This window comes from Ovis aries, chromosome 3 (genome assembly GCF_016772045.2).
Source record: "Ovis aries strain OAR_USU_Benz2616 breed Rambouillet chromosome 3, ARS-UI_Ramb_v3.0, whole genome shotgun sequence".
Taxonomy (NCBI): domain Eukaryota; kingdom Metazoa; phylum Chordata; class Mammalia; order Artiodactyla; family Bovidae; genus Ovis; species Ovis aries.
This window is the reverse complement of record NC_056056.1, coordinates 34,375,931-34,397,178: the sequence shown is the minus strand read 5'-3', so window position 1 is coordinate 34,397,178 and position 21,248 is coordinate 34,375,931. Positions and strand designations below refer to the sequence as shown.

General features: G+C 51.6%; 3 protein-coding genes across 5 annotated transcripts in view; 2 read left to right on the top strand and 1 right to left on the bottom strand.

Moving 5' to 3' along the window:
* The first annotated feature begins 2,447 nt into the window (after nt 1-2,447).
* MPV17 (mitochondrial inner membrane protein MPV17) lies at nt 2,448-12,324 on the top strand. 2 transcript variants are annotated; one of them, XM_015094269.3, is made up of 8 exons: nt 2,448-2,531; nt 2,927-2,999; nt 9,185-9,300; nt 9,518-9,610; nt 9,705-9,800; nt 10,051-10,083; nt 10,340-10,392; nt 11,401-12,324. In XM_015094269.3, the coding sequence occupies exons 2-8, from the start codon at nt 2,930-2,932 to the stop codon at nt 11,468-11,470; spliced, it is 531 nt and encodes a 176-aa protein (XP_014949755.2). In that variant the 5' UTR covers nt 2,448-2,531; nt 2,927-2,929; the 3' UTR covers nt 11,471-12,324. The 2 variants fall into 2 exon arrangements, with proteins under 2 accessions (XP_014949755.2, XP_060267973.1); XM_060411990.1 differs by having other exon boundaries at nt 9,705-12,324.
* A 124-nt stretch (nt 12,325-12,448) lies between these two features.
* Nucleotides 12,449-14,070, top strand: UCN (urocortin). Its single transcript, XM_015094272.3, has 2 exons — nt 12,449-13,246; nt 13,508-14,070. Exon 2 carries the CDS (start codon nt 13,521-13,523, stop codon nt 13,908-13,910), a length of 390 nt encoding a protein of 129 aa, XP_014949758.2. The 5' UTR covers nt 12,449-13,246; nt 13,508-13,520; the 3' UTR covers nt 13,911-14,070.
* Nucleotides 14,071-14,470: 400 nt separating this feature from the next.
* Nucleotides 14,471-21,248, bottom strand: part of TRIM54 (tripartite motif containing 54) — a 21,473-nt gene continuing 14,695 nt past the window's right edge. Inside the window, exons 2-9 of one of the 2 annotated variants that reach the window (XM_027966616.2) lie at nt 19,200-19,372; nt 18,507-18,678; nt 16,613-16,708; nt 15,686-15,919; nt 15,395-15,417; nt 15,154-15,278; nt 14,927-15,019; nt 14,471-14,623 (exon numbers count right to left, since the gene is read on the bottom strand). In XM_027966616.2, coding sequence (XP_027822417.1) covers nt 14,607-14,623; nt 14,927-15,019; nt 15,154-15,278; nt 15,395-15,417; nt 15,686-15,919; nt 16,613-16,708; nt 18,507-18,678; nt 19,200-19,372 — 933 coding nt within the window. In that variant the 3' untranslated portion in view covers nt 14,471-14,606. The remainder of the gene's footprint in view (nt 14,624-14,926; nt 15,020-15,153; nt 15,279-15,394; nt 15,418-15,685; nt 15,920-16,612; nt 16,709-18,506; nt 18,679-19,199; nt 19,373-21,248) is intronic. The other variant, XM_027966617.2, reaches the window with a different exon arrangement.

The following is a 21,248-nucleotide window of genomic DNA, read 5'->3' as shown; positions in this document are numbered from 1 at the left end:
AAATGAATATATATTAGGCATTTGATCTATTTCAAGTACTTTAACATATATGACTTAATTTAACCCCAAAAAGTCAATATTGCCCCATTTTACTTGATAAAGATTCTGAGAGCTTAAGCAGTCTGAAGGTCATAGAACTGCTGATAATCTGACTTCAAACTACAACTGTCCAATTTGGCACATTTGGTCTCCTATTACATCTGCTAGTGTAAATTCACTCCTCTAGCATGGTATTTTGTATATAGAAACTTAGTTAAAAGTTTGTGATATCAAATTCTCTTGCTTCCTAACTGCATTTCTCCAGTATCTCTTAGAGGATTCTCCCTGCCTTAATCATACAGGAACTGTGTAAATTGAGGGACGAGCTAATCAGGTAAAGAGCCTGAGTCAGACAAGGCTGCCTCCTGAAGTGTGAGCTTCCTGGGGATAATTAAGCAAAGGGTGCCAGGCTGACATCTGCCAGGGATCTTGCAAAAGTTTCCACTACCCTAGAAAGAATGTTGCAGTATATTCACAAACTGTTACAAATGTTAGAACTGGAATGGGATTAGGAAATCACCTAATCTATTGGTTTCCAAACACTTGCAGTTGTGGGCCTCCTTGTTTAAATGTGGGTTTTTCTAGAAATATACACATATTTTTTATGTGGGTAGCCTTTCCCTTCTCCCGGGGATCTTCCCAAACCAGGGATCAAACCAAGCCAGGTCTCCTGCATTGCAGGCAGATTCTTTACCAGCTGAGCCACAAGGGAAGCCTAAGAATACTGGAGTGGGTAGCCTATCCCTTCTCCAGCGGATCTTCCCAACTCAGGAATCAAACAGGGGTCTCCTGCATTGCAGGCAGATTCTTGACCAACTGAGCTATCAGGAAAGCCCTTAGGAATATATACATATTTTAAAAAGTTGAGATAAAGAACAACTTGTGATACCTCTCTCCCTAGACATCTGCTGCTAAGTCACTTCAGTCGTGTCCAACTCTGTGCGACCCCATCCCTGGGATTCTCTAGGCAAGAACACTGGAGTGGGTTGCCATTTCCTTCTCCAATGCAGGAAAGTGAAAGGTGAAAGTGAAGTTGTTCAGTCGTGTCTGACCCTTAGGGACCCCATGGACTGCAGCCTACCAGGCTCCTCCGTCCATGGGATTTTCCAGGCAAGAGTACTGGAGTGGGGTGCCATTGCCTTCTCCACCCCAAACATCTATAAATCCCTAAAACTGAGGAGCCCTTGGATTGCAAGGAGATCCGAGCAGTCCATCCTAAAGGAAACCAGTCCTGAATATTCATTGGAAAGACTGATGCTGAAGCTGAAACTCCAATACTTAGGCCACCTGATGTGAAGAGCTGACATTGGAAAAGACCCTGATGCAGGGAAAGATTGAAGGCGGGAGAATGGGTTGACAGAGGATGAGATGAGATGGTTGGATGGCTTCACCAACTCAATGGACATGAGTTTGAGTAAACTCTGGGAGTTGGTGGATGGACAGGGAGGCCTGGTGTACTGCAGTCCATGGAGTCGCAAAGAGTCAGAGGCGACTGAGTGAATGAACTGAACTGAGGAGCCCAGTGTGAAAACCATTTCACAGATGAGGAACTTCAAGTCTAGGGATGACCAAGGCTGCAAGCCTGCTTAGTTATGAAACCAGCGCCTAAACCTGAGGTTCTGTAATCCTAATGCTTTCCATGGAAGAGTCATCTTTACGCAGCATTTCTAAAGGCTGCTGCTGCTGCTAAGTTGCTTCAGTCATGTGGGATTCTGTACGACCCCATAGACGGCAGCCCACCCGGCTCTGCAGTCCCTGGGATTCTCCAGGCAAGAACATTGGAGTGGGTTTCCATTTCCTTCTCCAATGCGTGAAAGTGAAGTAGCTCAGTCGGGTCTGACTTTTCTCGACCCCATGGACTGCAGCCTACCAGGCTCCTCCGTTCGTGGGATTTTCCAGGCAAGAGTACTGAAGTGGGTTGCCATTGCCTTCTCCGTTCTAAAGGCTATTGTGGACAAAACATTGAACTAGTTGGCTAGGAGGACAACAAACCCGAAACAAGACCCAGTTCCACCCATTCAGGAGCTCACAGTTGAGGCTAGTGAAGAACTTACATTTTTCAAAAAGTAACACACACATATAATTACGGCTAACAAGTTTCCAAACTCTGATTCCTGAGACCTAGAACTACGTCTGGACCTTGGCCAGTTCCAGGACACGGGAAAGGTGAGGGTCTATAAGAGGCCCTGACACCGAGGAGAGAAGGGGCAGAAAGAGGTAGAAGGACCCTGGTGGGCTAGCGGGCTCAGCAACGAGACCCGGCGCAGAACGAGAAGGAAGCCCTCTCCGCGGTTTCAGAGGCTGGGTTCACTCCTGTTCCGGCCCTGGACACAACGAAAGCCTAGCAGTCAGCCAGGCGGACAAGGCGGGACTTGGGGCGGAAGTCCCTCCGCCCACTCAGGTCACGTGGGAGAGGCCGCGCTCGCGCCCAGGTGAGTAGCTGCAGATCCTTGGTCACCGGTTCAAAGAGACGCGTCCCGCGAGCGCCCAGGGTGCGTGGGACCGCTGCAGGTTCTGGGAGTCAGGGAGTTTGTTTCCGGCGTGGAGTTGGGCTCTGGAAGGATGCGGGCTGGTGCCAACTAAGAGTCTGAATCTGAGGACCCACAAGGCTTTGGGTGAAAGTCCGAGCAGACGTGTCCTGTGTGATCCGGACGGAGACCCCAGATATCTCTGCTCCAGGGATAGGGGTGGGGTAGAGGGTGGCAGCCCCTGGGATTCTTCTCTTGCCCGATTGTCAAAGGAGACCCTTGTGACAGGAAGCTGTCCAGGAAGCCTCTGCCCCTTTAGAGCGGGACAGAGAAGGCGTGGGCACAAGGGAGAAACAAAAGTCTCTTTAACTGTGAGGAGGGGCAGTGGGGGTGACCCCTCTCTCGTCTCGGCTTGGCAGGAAATGGCACTTTGGCGGGCCTACCAGCGGGCTCTGACTGCTCACCCGTGGAAGGTACAGGTCCTGACAGCTGGTGAGTGTCCCGTGGGACCTAGGTGATACCAGAGCAGGCTGATTTGGGAGGCAGAAGCTTGCTGCACACACTCCCTCACCTCATTTCTTGCTTCTATTCAACGTCCTTGAAAGATTGGCTCTCACCCCAGTCTGTTTTGGAGGGAGGGTCCCCAAGGCTGTTTATAAGGAAAGGAGTACACATAGGTGACCTCGCTATAATGTAGGATCTGAAAGTCCTCACAAACCTGAAGGGTCATCCCTTTAGGACAAAGGCATTGGCCCCAGGAGCCCTTAACTTACAAAATGAACAGAAACAAAGGCTCCTTTAACAATTCACAGTGTGCAAAGCACTCTGAACACACATTATCTTACAGGGTCCCCACAAAGTCAATGTGTTAGAGTCCATGTTAGATCCCACACTTAATAAGTGCTGGAATCAGACTCTTACCCCAGTTTATTTTTGTTAGTATTGTTCTTATTGGAAAATATATCTTAACACACAAAAGAAACATGAAGATATATGTGTAGCATTTAAATAAAACTAAACTGAAAACTCCTGAATCTGTACCCAGCTTTGAGACCCCTTGAATGCCTGTCCCTAATTCATACACCCAAGAGATAATTACTTTCCTGAATTTTGTTTAATATCATTCTTTTGCTTGTCTTATAGTTTTACTGTCTATGGATGTATCCTCAAACAATATACTAATCGAGGATTTATTATTGCTCTAAATCCAGTGATTGAGTAGCGACCTCACAAAGGTAACCCAGTGATTTACCTGCATTTGTTATCATCTTTATTTTGCAGATTAGCTACCATGAGAGGAGATGTCATGAAGCTTTGTTTTATAGTGGGAGGGATTGGAAGGCCTGTAACTGTCGGGGCAGTGCGAGGGTCACAAGGTTATGGTGAGGTCTTGCCTGTGTTTAGAGGAAGAGAACAAGATTCTAATGAGAACCGTGGGCTTCTGAGAGGGAGATTGTTAAAAGGGGTGAGGGATGGGAGGACTACTGAAAGCCAGAGTTCAACAGCAATCTTTCTACTGGAATAGCCCCACGTCAGCACTAGAAGCTTCATTGAGTGACTGGCCAAGGAGTCTTGCCCCTCCCTGGGCCCCTCTCCAGCCTCCTGTGCCCAGCTACCCTCCATCCTGTCCTCGGAGTGTCCGTCAGCCGGCATGACTCACCTGGCTGTGCGTGTGGTGACTCATGCTGGACTGGGTGGCTGTGATGGGAACTGACACGCTGGGCCCTTTGCCCAGCCTCAGATTCCCTTGGGGACCCTAGCTGCTGGAAGGAAGGTTCTCCCTCTCTCCCTCGTGGCCATCAGGAATAGGGAGGGGAAGGACCATCCTTGTGTTTCCCTCCCCAAGGGATCTGCAGCAGATCAAGGTAGGAGCTAGAGCTCCAAGAGGTCCAAGTGCAGCTATGTAGCTGAGCTGGGGTTACTGGTGGTCGGTGCTGGAGCCCTGGGGCTCCACACTCCCAGTCTTCATGAGGCTGTACCAACATCTCAGCCTGAAGCAACCTCTAGTTAACACCTTTCTCAGACTTTCCCAAATCTTTCAGAATCTTCCTTCCCTGCTGCTCAGTGTATTCAAATCAAACTGCAAATAAAGGGGGGAGGTGGATTTAGCTCACTGAGCTGTTTTTAGATCCCAACACAGTTGTTCCTAAGGTCCCTTGGGATAGCTCATCACACTGGAAAACAGAATAGAGATTTCAGACTTGGAGCTCAAAGACCAAGATTTGAATCTCTGAGCCATAACTCTTAGCTTTGTGAGTCAAGACAAGACGATAAACCTCTCTGAGCCTTCATTTCCTGATTTAGAATTTGAATTTAGTTATATGACCTCACAGAATCAGTGTAGGGATTATCTCTGTGAAAAGACTTTAGAAATCAAAAAATGTTCAAGAAACTTAAAAGGTTCCAGGAGTTGGGCCTTTGTATGAGTGTTGGCAAGCCAAGCACAAGAAGCTCTTCTTTTTGTAGTGGTGTTTGGGTTGGGTTTGTTCCACTTGCTGTAAAGTTAGCCATCTACCTTGGTTCTCCAGAAAGTAGAGTCTGCAGCTTCAGTGCAGGTAGTTTGGTAGGAAATAATCCCATGGAGGGAGAAGGGAAAAAGGGACAGTCAATATAAGGATGCTTTATCAAATGGACATTGCTTAGGGCCCATGGCTACTCATCCCCTTAAAACTGACTGAGAGGCTCTTTTGAAATGCCTCTTAGGGTCTATGGGTGACTAGTCTTTTCTGGAGACAAGGAGAAACCTTTACGCACCAGCTCCATCCTACATTGGTCAGAAGTTTGCCACATGGAGTATGGATGCCCGTGTTCTGTGCTCTACCACACTGCCCAGGCATCGTCCCCAGCAGTAGCTCTGCCCGAGGTATGGGGCTTGTCTCACATGTGAGCCCCTTGTCTCAGGACAAGGACCCATCAGGTGAACTGCAGTGGTGACTGAAACTGATGATTGAATCAAAAAGATCTGAGTTGGTTCAAAAGAAGTGTCTGATACACCCAGTTTGGGCCAAGTCAGAGTCAGGAACAGGGCACCCAGGGCAGAGTCTGAATCAGCCTTCAGCCTCCAGTGGGCCCAGGGCCCTACTCCATCTATCTCAGGCCACTCTAGTGCTGCTGTGGAAGCTTCTGCAGACACTGGTTTCCCTGGAGTCTGAACATGCAAGCTCAGCGGACATTAGAGACTATTCAGCCCAGCCCCTGAAACCAAGAAAGAAACCGAGGCATGAGAGAGGAGTGACATACGTTTAGGTTTGCGGTCAATGATAGAGCTGCCATTAAAAGCGGGGCACCCCCAGGGCACTAATCCTGCTTGGTCTGGGCTTAGGTACCTGAGGAGCTATGGAACTCTCCATGGTATCTTATTTTCTACCAGTGAGAAGGGCTCAGGCCATGATGGGGAGGGCACTGCCCTCTCGCTGCTGGGCTTCAGCTCCCTCAGGGCTCTGCCAGACCAAGCCCCTACCCCAGGCAGCTATTTAATTGTTGGAGACTTCTGGAGAGAAGTGAGACGGCCCTTGGGCCCTCTGCCAGCAGCTCTACCTGCCAACTCAGGCCTCTCATAGTCAAGGACAGCTTCCTGCTCCTCATTCCAACTTCCTGCCCCTCAGTTTCTTCATTTTCCATTCATACATTAGTTTCCTGCATCTAAGATTGTACACACAAAAGCCAGGAGAGGAACAAAACAGGAAAAGTAGATAATTTACCCCCACCTGTGCCTAGGAAGAGGGCATGGGAAGTTGGGGCTTTTCCACTGGCTGGCAGAGGGTGGTCCCAGATAGATCTGTGCTCAGAGGCAGGCACTCCCAACCCCTACGCCCTCACCCTGCTGAATCTGGTGGTGAGTGACGGCATGAGAACTGGCACCTACCCAGGGGCATGATGTCACAGCCGCGCCAGCGTCTGCCTGCTGGGCTCTGCGCCCAGCCTGGCATTGGGGCATCACTGCCCGGCAGCCCCTTGTCCTGCCTCATTGGGGCTGAGGCATTATGTCTCTGCAGGCCTCCAGCTCCAATCCCCCAGAAACAAGTCCAAGGAAAGGGAAACCAGAGCATTGGAGGGTCCAAACCAACCAAATGGGTCCAAGAGGACTCCCTGAACCTAGGGTGGTTTGGGTCTGTTTGGGTTTTGGGTTGGGGACGGTGGGATGAGGAATCCGAAATGCCAGCCCTTCCTGCTCACACAATCACTTGGACCAGAAGTGCAGGCTTAGACCAGAGCCTTAGACTGCGCTAGAGCTGCTGTTGGCCCAGGGGGCCTGATGATCCATAGGCACAGAAGGAGCTGGGCATGGTTCTGTCTGAAATGGACAGAACAGACAGGGCTAGAGGCTCTATACCACCCCACTCCTGCTGCTGCCCTTTCACTTGGTAATATCTCAGGCCTGATGGTCATGGTTTGGGGGCCTGGAATCCACTTCTCTCCAAGGCTGCAGGCTTCTGGGACCTGGCTACAAGTCAGGGACTTTGGTTTTCACTCCTGCTATGCCTTTAGCGTGTTGTGTAAGCCACGAAGAGTGAAAATGCATGTCTCTTTGCGACTCTTTGCTTCCCAAGGGTATTGCTGCTTGCCTTCCCCACAGGGTGACAAGAAGCAGAGGTTATCACATTCTGGGGAGTAGAAGACAGGAAGTGTGTTAATCCAGGAAATGTCTGATATGCAGGCCTTTGGGCCCTTGTTTGAGCAGGAAGCTCCTGTGAGTTGAAGCCACATGAACCTCTCTGTGCCCATTGGCACCTGAGCCCAGGTCTCTGCCTCTGCTGGGAATTCCTGGCCTCCCATTTCCCCTTGAGAGAAGGCCTGTGTTCAGGCCCCAGCTCCCTTCCTTACCAAGTCACCTCATCTCTCAAAGACATTCAGTGGAGAGGTAACCTCTATCTTCTAGACCTTTTGTGAAGATTAAATGTGTGAGAGTCCTTTGTATACTGTAAATATCTTGCCAGAGTAGAATGTCAAACTGTTGGTCCTTTCATTTAAGCAGCAACTCTATTCCTGTTCCACCCTCCCTGGGCCTTTTCAGGGCCACGTGGCCACAGCAGCTCCCTCCTTTCCCTGAGTGTTCAGCTGGTGACCCCAAGTTGTTAGAGGGAACACGGAGCTAAGTGCTAACTGCATGGAGAGGGAGAAACCTTCAGCCCCGCTGCTTCTCACACCTTAAGCCAGTGTGCACCCTTCAGGTCAGATTTAGCATTCTCCATGTCCTTCCCAGGGCAGTCCTGTTGCCTGGGGTGGTCCGTTTGACATTTCTCCTTGGCTATTTTCTGAGTCCCTGCCAGGCTTGATGTGGTGGGAGATAACAAACACATCTAGGATTCTGTCCCTGCTAGCCATGTTTTGGAAAGAGCCTCTACCACTTCAGGAGTTTCAGGGAGAGGAGAGGCAGGGCTGCCTTGATGGGTGTGCTCGGGGTCCCAGCAGCTGAGGCCAGCAGCCTCGGTCACTGTGGGTGCCCCAGCTCTCAGCCTTACGCAGCTGCCTCTGACGAGGCTGCATGGGCAGGGCTCTTCCGGGGGTGCATGGCGGGGAGCAGTGAGTATGCAGCCAGCACAGACGTCAGCACCAGCTCCGGGCCAAGGAGTGGGGTTGAAGGATGAGGATGTGTTTGCCCAGGGCTAATTGAGGGCACAGTGAAAGTGGTGGCTGCAGGGCTGGAGGGGCCTCTCATTACTCAGTGAGATGGATGGGCAAGCTGGAGGTCATACGGTTGCTCGCAAGTGGCCCTAGAAGGGTGTGTTTGCTATAAACCACCACTCGCCATCACTGACGGGGGGGGCTCTGTAAACAGTGACGCTCTCTGTCTTGGTTTCTGGGTGTAGGTGTCCAACTAGTGCTGCTTGGAGCTAGGTGTCCGTGCAAGTGAGGGGAGGGCAAGCGGGTACGAAGACCTGAGGAGAGATGGCCATCGTGCCTGTTGGCAGCTCAGTTTGAGGCTGTGAATGGGAAGTCTGGGTCGACCTGCCTGTGCTGGGAGGTGACCAGACCCTTCCTTGCAGGGTCTCTTAGCAGCTCAGCCAGTCATCCCCTGCCTGGGATCATTTAAGTACGTCTGTATTAGAAAGAGTTATTCTTGCTGTTCTCCCCAAAGAAAACTCTCAAAACCAAGATGAAGGACATTGGCCAGGGTCCTGCCTTCAGCAGAGGAGAAAAAACCACAGAGTTCCTTACCATTCTGCACATGATCTGTTCATAGTACAGCATTCTGGAAGGAATACCGTCTAGGAAATCAAGCCACCTGGTTCTTCTTGGCTCTGCTACTTACTGTGTGCCACTTCCTGGGCCTTCATTTCCAAGCCTCTGGAATAAGGGGTTTGCACAAAAACATCTGGAAGGCTTTTCCAGTTCCAACAGTCAGTGCTTCTCAGCCCTCAGCACCTCAGATTCACCTTCCTCTACCTGCACTTTCTGAGGCTAACTTCCCTTCAGTGCTCACTGCAGAGTTCTTGGCCGTGGCCTGCTCCAGGCTGCTCATCTCCGTTTCTAACAGGACACATGTGAAGTGTCACCATCCTTGGGGAGGTGTCACCATCCCAGAAGCAGTGGGAAGGGACTGGCCGTTTGCCCCAGATTGAAGCCCTTGGCCTCCAAGTGCCAGAGCCTCATTCATTCATTAGACTTACCTCCCTCCTTGGGATGGCAGCTTGTCCCTGGGAGGTATCCTGATGGCACCTGTGTACCCTGCACAGGGTCTCTGATGGGCCTGGGTGACGTGATCTCACAGCAGCTGGTGGAGAGGCGAGGTCTGCGGGCACACCAAGCTGGCCGGACCCTGACAATGGCCTCCTTGGGCTGTGGCTTCGTGGTAAGTTTTGCCAACAACAGGGCTGCCGGTGAATTGGACAGTGGTCTCAGTTCCTTGTCATCCTTTGGTTTCCATTGGACCCTCTCACATCTAAGCCAGCCTTCAGTGTCTCCTCCCCCTGGGGGTTGGTTTCTAATACTTGAGGATGCAGCTTTGTGATGTAAAATCCTGGTGTCCCCTCCACATCCCTGTTCACCTCTCTGGGAGTTCCTTTTAGGGCCCTGTGGTAGGAGGCTGGTACAGAGTTTTGGACCGGCTCATTCCTGGCACCACCAAGGTAGATGCACTAAAGAAGATGCTGCTGGATCAGGTGAGTGGAAGGAAAAGGGATTTGGGAAGGGTGAGCTGTGTTGCAGGAGGGCGAGGGTTTAGGTGCTCACAGCACTTTAATTTCTCTTCCCTAGGGGGGCTTTGCCCCATGTTTTCTGGGCTGTTTCCTCCCACTGGTTGGGACCCTCAATGGACTGTCAGCCCAGGACAACTGGGCCAAACTCCAGCGGGTGAGCTGGCCCGGTGTGGGGATGCTTTCTGGCTGGTGGACCGGCAGACCCAGGGGAATGAGGCAGGGCGGGGTGGAGATGCAGGCAGAGCCGAGCTCTGGAGGGGAGGAGCTGGGGCGCCGTGGTGCAGTGGTGTCTTCTCTGAGCAGATGTCTGTGTGTGATACTCACACCAGTTGGCAGTTGGCACTGGGAGGTCCAAGGTGCCCGAAAGTGCTGGTGTTCACTTGTTCCTTCTCTTGTCTCCTCAGGACTTTCCTGATGCTCTCATCACCAACTACTATGTAAGAGCTGGCACCTCAGCTGCTGCTTCTGCTTTCTTGAGTCCAGAAATGCCCAGGGATCAGGGGTCCTCCTGACACAGAAATCCCTCCATTGGGATTACTCCCTCATGCCCATGTGGGCACCATAGTCAGGGAAGCACTCACTCAGTGCCATGTGTTCCTGTCTGGAGAAGCTGGAGTCAGACCAGGCAAGGCCTTGAGACTGGCGTTGGGAGATGGAGGCAGCCCCCCAACCTTTCCCTTCTCTCTCTCGTAGCTCTGGCCTGCCGTGCAGTTGGCCAACTTCTACCTGGTTCCTCTTCATTACAGGTATGGCAGATCCCCACCCCACGCTTCAAGGAAGATGCATATTACAAACAGAGACAAAGTGATCCTCATTTTTAACCTTGAACTACCTTATAACACGCCCTGCCCCTGCCCCCATCCAGAACACCCTGCCCTGGTCAGAGCTCCTCAGACTCCTGAGCACTTTGTTCAGAATCTCTTATGTTATAGAACATCCCAGAGCATCTGCCTACTGACATCTCATCTTCCTAGGGAGGATCTTGCTCCACAGCCCTCATCTCCATCCCACCTGGGCTCTCTACCTTTGATGGCCTGACTGTAGGGACAGTATTACAGCCTAGGTTAGGCAGAAAGGTAGACCAGAGTCAAGTAGGAACATGGTCAGGTTAGTCCACTGAAAAATATTATTTTATCCTAAATAATCAGGGTAGTGGCTGAAAACTCAATAAAAATAAATATAGTGGAAACAGGATGAGTGGTTAAAATTATTGGAGGTGAGGGGGCTTTGGGAACAGGGGAAATCATGAAACTCTTAGAGGAGACAAGGTCAGAATGGACATGAATAGCATAACTAAAAGGAATACAGACTTATGAACCAAATCAAACTTTAGAGTCCTGGCAATGCTCTTTGAAACTAGAGTGAAGTATATTTAAAGTAAAGAGAAGGAGGTGCTGCTTTATATGGCAGGCAGCACATTTTTGGAAGATGAGATCTCAGCTGTACAAGACAGATGTGTATTTAGAAGGAGCTTGGATAGAGTATGGATAAAGCCATGCATGGCAAAATGGCTGCTGGGGGGCAGTTAACTTTGAGACTCTTGTCCAGGAGACAGAGCTCTGGGCCAGCACAAGCACCTGAGCTGGTTGTCCTCTCATCTGAGCCACACATCCCTCCATGGGGGCTGAAGGAAGGAGACCTAGATCTGGACATTCTTGGAGATATTCACCCTTTGTCTGCTGCACTTTCCCCCCTCTCCCCTTGGCTTCTTCCTTATACTTCCTCTTCTTCATGCCACTGTCCCTGTTCCTTAGGTTGGCTGTGGTCCAGTGTGTTGCTGTTATCTGGAACTCCTACCTGTCCTGGAAGGCACACCGGCTCTAAGTCGGCTTCACTCCGTCACTTCCATCTTGTAGTGATGCACCTTGACCCTGGAAGGATCAGACCACCTCTTCAAAGTGGGCACATTGGTCTTCACAGGGTTCGGTGGCTGGTCAGAATTTAATGGGGTTAGCACCCTGAAATGGCCCATTTCACTCTAAAATGTAACCTGACTCCTATTGAAATGGCTAAAACGCACCACACAGTAGGCACTCCATAAATATTTGTTGAAACATCATTTTGTCAACTTTAGATTATACGCTCATCCTGGAAGATGCCACTTTTCCCCAGTCTTCATAGACAGCTGTTTTCCTAACCCTTCCCAGCCTCAGTGTAGCTCCAATTTGGGGGAGATCCCCTCAAACTCTCTATAGGGTGCCTCTGTAAATATATTTCTAAATAGGTAATCTGGAAGCTGCAGAGGCAATGAGTAAGACCCAGCAGAAAATGACTGGGGAGTCTCATTTTCCAGGGTTTGGAAAGAAGTCTGGAGACCCCCAAACCCCAATCTTCTATTACAGATGAGGACACTGAGGTCCATAGAAGTAAAGTGACCTGTCCACACTGTGAGTTAGTGGCAGAGTAGAAACACGAACATGTGCTATCATCATTTGAATGTTTGTATCTCCCCAAGTTCATATGGTGAAAACCTAATGCCCAAGGTGATGGTATCAGAGGTGAGACCTTTGGGAAGTGATTCGGTCATGAGGGTAGGGACCTGGTGCTTACAAAAGAGGCCACCTGAGAAGACAGGAAGAAGCAGGTCCTCAGTGGACAGTAAACCTACTGGTACTGTGATCTTGGACTTCCTGGCCTCAAGAACTGTGGTGAAATAAATGCTTGTTGTTTATAAGCCACCCAGCTTTTGATATTTTTGTTATACCAGCTCAAAAAGACTAAGAAGCCAAGTTTTCTTACTTCCTACTCAGTGATCTTAACCTAGAGGTCTGCGATAAAATAATATTGCTGCTGTGATTCCCAGGAGAAAATTTAACTTGGCTAAACTTCAGCTTTGAGGCAAACCAAGAAGCAGATGGATCAGCCTTTGTTATCTGAAAGCACCCCGGCTCGAGAGGCCCTCTTTTTTAGGCACGTCGGACAGACAGCCCTAGGATTTAGATCCTGGGGCTGGAAGAAGATCAAGAATCCTGGCAGCTCAAACTGCCTTTTGGGTAGGGTACCATTGTGGTAGCTGAATGCTAGCAGTGCCATCCTGACTGCCTCCATTTATAGAACAGATAGTTGGGGCAAGGGACTGGATCTGAGCAGCACAGCATTTTCCCCAAGGTCTCTGGCCCCTTTCAGAGGCTGAGCACAAGGTCAGCACCATGGACAGCACCACCGTCCTGCCTCCCTTTCCTGTTCCAGAGAAGGTTGGAGATCTGGACTAGTCTGGGGACTGACCGGTCCCCCTAGTCCCTGCTGGCTGTTCTAAGTGAGTGAAGGACTCTCGTGGCTCCCAGAGCAATCTTTACGCCCCAGAAGGCTTCTCTTTCTCTTGAGTCCAGTGTCATTTCCAGAGACACAAAGTCTGGTGTCCTCCGGCGCGCTCCTGGGGTCTCGCAGCCATAGGGTCGGACTCAGAGTTGCGGCCGTCATTGCTCTACAATCAGTGCATGTTCCTCGCTGACGTCAGCCGGAGCTGTTCTGGCGCTATATAAGGCTGGCGAAGGTCCCGGGACAGACCCCGTGTTCCCCGTGGCGCCCTCAGCCCTCCCCGAGGGACAGAGACTGGAGCTCCATCCTGCAGGGTGCAGAGGCTCTGCTCTCCTGCGAACTGTGAGTGGCTTCTGCGCGTCTGCCCAGACTCCCTCAGCACTAGGACAGCGCTCAGCTCACCCAACGCGACACCCCAAGAAGGAGGCAGGGAGAAAAGGGTGGCACAGGACTGGGAGCGGCTGGGGCTGGTGGGAAGGCTGTGGGCACCTGACGGCAGTCGCAGGGGCCGGGCAGGGGCGCTGGACGTGCTCGGGAAGGGGAGCGGCGTCCCCTGAGACTGCCCGAGGCGCACCTCACACTGCGCTGCCCCTGTGTGTCCAGGGCCGGCGGGACCATGAGGACGGCGGGACGCGCGGCATTGCTGGCCGCGCTGCTGCTCCTGGCACAGCTGCGCCCGGGGAGCAGCCAGTGGAGTCGGGAGGAGGAGGCGGCGGCCGCCGGGTTCCGAGATCCGAGTCTGCGCTGGAGCCCCGGGACTCGGAACCACGGCGGCGGGGCCCACGCTCTCCTCTTGCTGCTGGCGGAGCGCTTCCCGCGCCGCCGGGCGGAGCAGGGCCGATGGGGATCCAGGACGGCAGGTGAGCGGCAGCGACGAGACGACCCTCCCCTGTCCATTGACCTCACCTTCCACCTACTACGGACCCTGCTGGAACTCGCGCGGACGCAGAGCCAGAGGGAGCGCGCCGAGCAGAACCGCATCATATTCGACTCGGTGGGCAAGTGATCGGCGGGTCTCGGGCCCCGACAATCTCGACCCCCATGCTCCACCTCAGGGTTGAGACGTGAGCGACAGGAACTGACCAAGTCCTGCAGGGCTAGAGCGGCCTAGGGATACCCTGAGCACTCTCCGCGTTACCGGTTTTTAATAAAAGTGCTGAAGAGCCGTTGGCCTCTGTTGTGGGGGCGCGGGGAGCCACAGAAGGGTGTGAGCCCGCGGGGAAGTGGGGTCTCCCAGGCCGGCGAGAGGGAACCAGATGCTGTGGGAGGGCTCCGTGAGAACCGCTTTCTGCCAGGGTCCTGGGGTCCCCATCGTCTCCAAGTCTCCAGGAAGTCAAGCCCCAGTGTCGCCGCCCCACCCCCCTGCCCTCTTCTCTTGGCTCTGGGCTCGCGAATCCGTGCCTAATGTCAAGGAGGTGCCCCATAAGGGTTCGTTCCGCTTCACACACCCCACCCCCACCCGTCCTCGCCCCAAGAGGTCCCAGATTTGGAGAAGGGCAGGATGGATGGTGATGCTATGTCTCCGAAGCAGAAGCTCAGAGAGTGAGCAGTGAAAGGAGCTGCGGGTCGGGACGCATTAACTCTTTATTGAGCCCCTCCCCCGCGGCGCCACGCCGGGCTGGGTGGTACGGTGGTCTCTGCTCAGGTCGTTCACCATCCGAGCGCCAGGACCCGGGTGCGCAGGATCCGCAACAGGAGCGAGTCAGTGCTGGCCTGTGCCTGGGAAAGAAAGCTCAGTGGGCGGGCGCTCCCAAGAAACAAGGCAATTCCGAAGCCCAGCTCACTCGTTTCTCTAAGCAGGAGGGTTTCTCCTTCACTTCCCCACCTAACCCGGTCTCCCACCAGCCCAGAGAGATGGATAGTGTTAAAGAAAGTTGTACTTGGGCCGGCGCGCTAGAGGGCGCGCCCCTCCTGGTTGAGGTTGGGAGTAGGGGCTCCAAGCGATCCCTAATGCCCCCGAGAGTACGATGGCCCGACGGTGGAAGGGGGTCCCCGCCAGGCCCCGCCGATGTCCACACTCACTTTCCCGCCCATCCGTCCGCTCTTCCTCTGCTCCTGCGTTGCCCTCTTCCCCTTCTACCGCGACCTCCTCATCCTCTTCCTCTCCAGAAGTGCCTAGGCCAGGAGAAGGCTGGGTGAGTTGGGGTCCCTTATTCTCTGGCCGTCTTACCCCCATCCCTCCCAGACCCAGAGGGTCTGGACGCCCAGTCCTAGCGGCTGGCCGCTCCCTCCCATCCTGGCTTCCTCACCTGGCTGGAAGTCAATGGTCCTCAGCATTTCCGCCACATGCTCCACGCTCAGGGTGAATTGATCCATTCTTTCATAGCCCGGCTCCGGCCGGCCGGCCAGCTCCACCTTCGACATCGTCCCGACCCTGCAGCAGCCCAGCGGCTCAGCTAGAGACTCCCAGCACCACTACCCCCGCTTCCCACCCTTGTCAGTGGAGTCCCCGCCCACCCCTTCCTCTCCCTTCCCGCTTCACCTACTCACTTATTGATCAACTCCTTGGCCTGCTGCAGGGAAGAAAGGAGGGTGAGAGTAAGCACTGTGCCAACGTCCAGCAATATCCCATTTCTGATGCCCACCACTGTCCTGCGGGTTAGGGGGGATGCATGTCCCAATTTGTTAAGGAAAAAAATGGATAGAGAGGGTGACTTGCCCAAAGCCACGGGGCAAGTAGGAGCCAGAGGTAAGACTTGAACCCGGCTTCCCAGTGCAAAGGCCCCCACTCCAGCCACTAGGTGGCCTGCCACTGCCCGCCCCCCTCCCCCCAGGGCCCACCTGCAGGTAGAGTGCCATCTGCGGCTCCTCCATGGACTGGATGGCAGACTCCACCAGCTTAGAGGAGGCCTCCAGGTGGTCTCCGTACTGGCGGATGAGGCCCCTGACTCGCTGCAGCTTCTCCTCCTGCTCCCGGGCCAGCGCCTGCAGCAGCTCACCCTTCCGCTCCTCCAGCACTGCACACAGGCCCTCAAACCTCTGGTTCAGCAACTGCTTCTGCCTCCGGCTGTTTTCCTGAAAAACCAGGAGTAAGGATGAGACCTCACAGCTGGGAGAGTACCAGGCTACTTGTCCCACTCCCCACTTAATGGCAGTCACGGGGAGCCAAGAAGAGATGTGACCCGTCAATTACAACCACAAATTAGTGGCAGAGACCGGACTCCACCCAAGGGCTGCTGGTTCCCAGATCTTTTCAGTAATAATACTGATATATACTTTGTTGAGGTTTAATTGACATATAACATACTAGCTTCAGGTGTACAACATAATGATCCAATATTTGTATATGTTGTGAACGGATCACCACAATATGTCTAGTTAACATCCAGCACCATACATAGTGGACAAAAATTTTTCCCTGTGATGGGAACTTTTAAGATCTACTCTCTCAGAAAATAACACTATATATTTAAAGGAGTTTCATTGAGTGCTGCTGCCTAATTCTCTGACTCTGGTTTTTGTTTGTATTATCTCACTTAATTCTCAAAAAGATCCATGGAGGTAGCCATCATATCATTCTCATCATCACTCTTTTACGTAGTTAAAAACAAGCAAACCCAAACACTAAGAAGTTAAGTCACTGGACCAAAGTCACAGAGGAGGACAGAGCTGGGATTCAAACCTAGCAGCCTGGGTAAGCACATTCTACTACTTGTGATTCACCTCCAGTAGCCCAGCAACTTTCCCTCCCTCCCTTTCCAGGCTCACCTCGATGGTCTGGCACACCTCCTCCATCTGTGTGATCACTGCTTGCACACGGTCATTGCCGGCCACCAGCATCGCGATGCCATCGCTGAGCTCACTCTGCCACACACAGAGGCCAGCACTCAGGGCTGGAGGACCTGGTCTGGAGCTAAGCCCCTCCCTCCCTCACCAGGGCTACCCAGGAGAGGACTGTCCCCTCCACTCCACCATCAGGGCATCCTCAGGGAAACTCTGACAGAGATCTAGAGAGTTTGGAACCATTCAAGAAGTTTGGAAGCACAGTCTATAAATTCTGGAAGGAAGTGGAGAGAGGAAGTCCTCCACCACCAAGTGAGAAAGAGACATTCACCAAATATCCACCAAATACCACACACTGGGCTGCATGCTTTATCTTCCATCAATTTTGAAAAAGTCTTCAGGATTTTCCTTTAAGATAATATTGCCTCTTCTGCATTCTCTTTATTCTCTCATTCTGAGACTCTGATATCTAATCAGAGTACCTAATATATCTAGAGTATCAGATATATCTAATCATATATCTAATATGTTAGACCTTCTCATTCCCAACCTTCTCATCTCCCAGTGCTATATTCTAAGCTATTTTTTCAGTCCTCTCTTTCCCTTTTAAAATTCTTTTATGTGAAAAAAAAAATTTTTTTTTTCTGGCCATGCTGTGTGGCTTGTGGCATCTTAGTTCCCCAACTCAGGCCCTCGAGAGTGAAAGCACAGAGTGCTAACCACTGGACAGCCAGGGAATTCCCCAGTCCTCTCTTACTGAGAGAAAGTTGTCATTTAATTCATCCCTTGAATGTTTTGTTTTCTACAATTATATTTTCATTTCTAAAAGCTCTGTTTGGTTCTTCATCAAATCTGCACTTTTGATAGTCTATTATTGCTTATTTTCAAATTCCATTTTTTAAAGCATTTTATACAAAGCTGACTTTACATTCTTTAATAATTCCAGTATCTTAATTTCTTGAGGGCCTAAATCTGAAAGTTTTGTTTCTGCTGACTTCACTCATGAGTACATTTCTTTGTGTATCTTCAATCGGGAGCTCATCTTATGTTGATCTTAATCTAAGAAAAACCCAAGGCCTAAATTGAGGGTTTTTCCACCAGGCAGAATTTGCATTTGCTTTTGTCAAAAGCCAGGTGGCACAACTGCCCACTTTAGGGATTCCTGGGATTCCAGTGTATCCTGTGATCCTTGGGGGTCTTTGTTGTAGGTCCCCCAAGTTTCAGGAGTTTGTAGGCATAGTCTCATCTGTCTAGTTCAGTAATAATTTGCCCTGTGGGAAATCCTGCCTTTCCCATGCCTATCATATTCAGGGTTCTGTTCACATCTCTCTCCCCCTCCTTCTCTCCCTACCTCACCCACACTTGGAGCTTTCCTTTACTTTCTACCTGTCTATCAATTTAATTTTTATTTTATTTTTTCAATTATTTTTTTAAAATTAACTGATTAATTAATTTTTTTGGCCATACTGCATGGCATGTGGAATCTTGTTTCCCCAACCAGGGATTGAACCAGTGCCCCCTGCGTTGGAAGCTTAACCACCAGACCTCCAGAGGAGTCCCTTAATTTGTAAATAATGTTTTATGTAGAATCTACTTGTATGACAGTGTGATGGCCTTGAGAGTTCACCATACTGCATCCATTTCTCGTATGATCCTTACAACTCTCAAGTGTAAGCATTTTCATGCCCATTTTACAAGTGAGGAAGAATTTTAGGGCCAGAGAGGTCAAGTGACTTACCCAAGGTCACACAGTGAGCTGGGACTTCAGCCCTGATCTGCATGCCTTTGAAGTCAAGTGGAGTAAGAGGCTGCAGTTTGAGATCCCATCCTGTGTCCCCACCCCCACCCCCCCATGCTTGCTCCCTCTGCTGCTTGATACCTTCTGGCGTTTGTAAATGGTGGGCAGTGGGGCCACCTCACAGTCCTTGTGGGCACCAAAGACCTTGCAGAGAGAGCAGGTGGGCACTTCACAGCTCAGACAGTAAATGTTGATCTTCTCGTCTTCATGCTCCTCACACATGAGGTGCTGCTCAGCCTTGGAATGCAGTGGCCTGCGGGGAGGCAGGCAGTGTAGGAGCAGGGGTCAGGGGCCAGGCAGGTGGGGCAAGTGTGTGAGGCCCCCTGAGCGCTTTTTCTTCAGCCTCCACCAGCCACTGCCACCTTGTGCCCCGACAGCTGCTGCTGTGGCTGGGCAGGCAGATGACTTCCTCTTCACTTGAGGAACAGAGCTACATACAGGGTACAGGAGGCCCAGATCCAAGAGTAGTTTCTATTCCAGGGGGCAGGAAGTGCCACAGGGAGGGAGGTCATAGAGGGTTGGCAGGGACCTTGCTGATAAATGGCCAGCTCCTGCCAGGTGAAGAAGGGGAAGCGCTGACCGGGAATCAGAGGCCACCTGAGCTGGTGACCTACCAAGCTGGGGGCAAGTCCCTCCTTCTCTGAGGTCCACTCCTCTCGTCACTAAACTGAAGGGACAGGTTGATCGTTTCAGCTTCTCCCTGCTGGCCCTGATGGGCTCCCTGGCTATGTCCCAGGCCCTGCATTTTAGATAAATGAGATGCTAACAGCTCACCGGGAGGACTCCTGCTTGTAAATGTCGATAATATTCTCCACGAGCAGGTTCCGCTGCAGGCCGTAGACACCATGTCGGTCCAGGACCACCTCGTGCCTGCAAGATGGGCAGCGGAAACGGCCCCCCGAAGACACAGTGGTGGAGCTTCGGGACTGCCACAGAGGGTTTGAGGCCTGTGGGTGCAGAGAGCATGAGAGGAAGGCCCAGTGAGTTATGGGGGAATTGGAGGGGGTGGGAGAGAAAGTCACCAGGGCTGGGGAGTAGGACAGTGATGGAGGGGGAGGCAGCAGCTCTTTTTTTTGGGGGGGGGGGGCATGGTGTGCTGCATGGCATGTGGGATCTTAGTTCCCCAAGCAGGGATTGAACCCGTGTCCCATGCACTGGGAGCACATAGTCTTAACCACTGGACCACCAAGGAAGTTCTTTTCTATGGCTGGGTGCTCCTCTGAGAGCAGCCCCAGGTGGGTGGCCATGGAAATCTCTCCCACCTTTGTGTCGTTACTCAGCCCACCCCTTTGAGTATTGCTGCATCCAGAGCCTAGCTTGATCAGGCCTTGTCAGGACAAGACCTCCTCAAAGGGGCCCGGCTTGGAGCTGTGGGGAGACATTGACCTCAGCAGGAAGACTGAGAAGGGAAATGGACCCTGAGTGGTGCAGCCCATAGCCTCCAGCCTAGGGCTCTCGTGGGCCACGTGTGGGGGAGATTCTTTGCAACCCCGGGCAGGGGCACAGAGACAAATGCTGAACAACAGAGCAGACACGTAGAGTCAGGCAATCCAGGGAAATCTCTCCAGGCACAGGGAACCAGGGCTCCTGGGTTCTCATGCTGTTCCTGTAGTGCCTACTGTGCATGTCTGGGCAAGCATTCAACCTCTGCACAATTAAGGATGAGACTGGTTTATTCACTCTACCACAAATATTAAGTGTGCCAGGTAATTGCTAGGCTCTGGGGAAAAGATGACTATCCCTGCCCTCAGGAGGAGCAAACTCACAGCTCCATCCAGTGGGCTGGGTGTTACGACAGGAGGAAGCTTGGAAGGAGAACTCACCAGATGGGATCAACAGTTCCTCCCATTTATACCCCTGAGAGGACCTGCTCCATCCTGTCCTAAAAAGGAGAGCCCTGCCATGGCTGAGGCCACAGAGCGTTGGCTCAGAATTGAGGACATGATCGGTCACCTGACCCAATAGGACCAATCAGTTTTTCTTTCTAGGAAATTGGAATGGAGACACAGAGGCTGACGTGACTAGACCATGTGCAGCTTTTGAACTGAAAAAAGATCGGTGGAGTTGAGCTAAAAGCCGACATTGTGGCCATCCCGAAATCTGTACAAGTGGGCAGTGTGAGGGGTCAGACACTGTGAACAGAGAAGCCTGGTCTGCAGGGAAGAGAAAGAATCGATCTGGGGAGAGAAGTGGAGAGGAAAGACAGGTGGAGACTGCTTGCTGTTCCTCAACATTCACCTCTTCTTCTTCTTCAATAATAGAGACCTTAGATTTTTAGTAAGACACCTGGGATAAAGACCATGCAACCAAGCCTCCCTTCCAGCCGGGTGTGACGAGGTGACTGTGTTCTGGCCAATGGGATATAGATAGAAATGTTTTGTGCAATTTCTAGGAAGTATCTTCAATGTGAAAGGCACGCCCTACTTCTCCTCTTTTCTCCTTCCTGCTGACTAGAATGAAGATGAAATGGCGTAGGCTGAAGCAGCCATCTAGAGCCAGGCAGTAGCCACATGCTGAGAACGGCAAGATAAAAGGAGTCTCTGATGAGGCAGAACTGGACTGCCCACTTTCACTGGAGAGTAAAAAAGTTTTACCTACTTGAAGTCACCGTTATTTTTGGTTTTCTGTCTTTCACAGCTGAACCTAATCCTAATTGGCTGGAAGAACACTCCTAGAGAGTGATGGAGAGGATGGTCATCTGTGACTTTGTGTGTTTAGATGTATTTCCCACAGTTGGGTTCTATAAACTTCTCCAAATCCTTATCACATTTTGGCAGGATTCTCTTTTTTTAATCTATTTATTTATTTGGGGGTTTGCTGGGT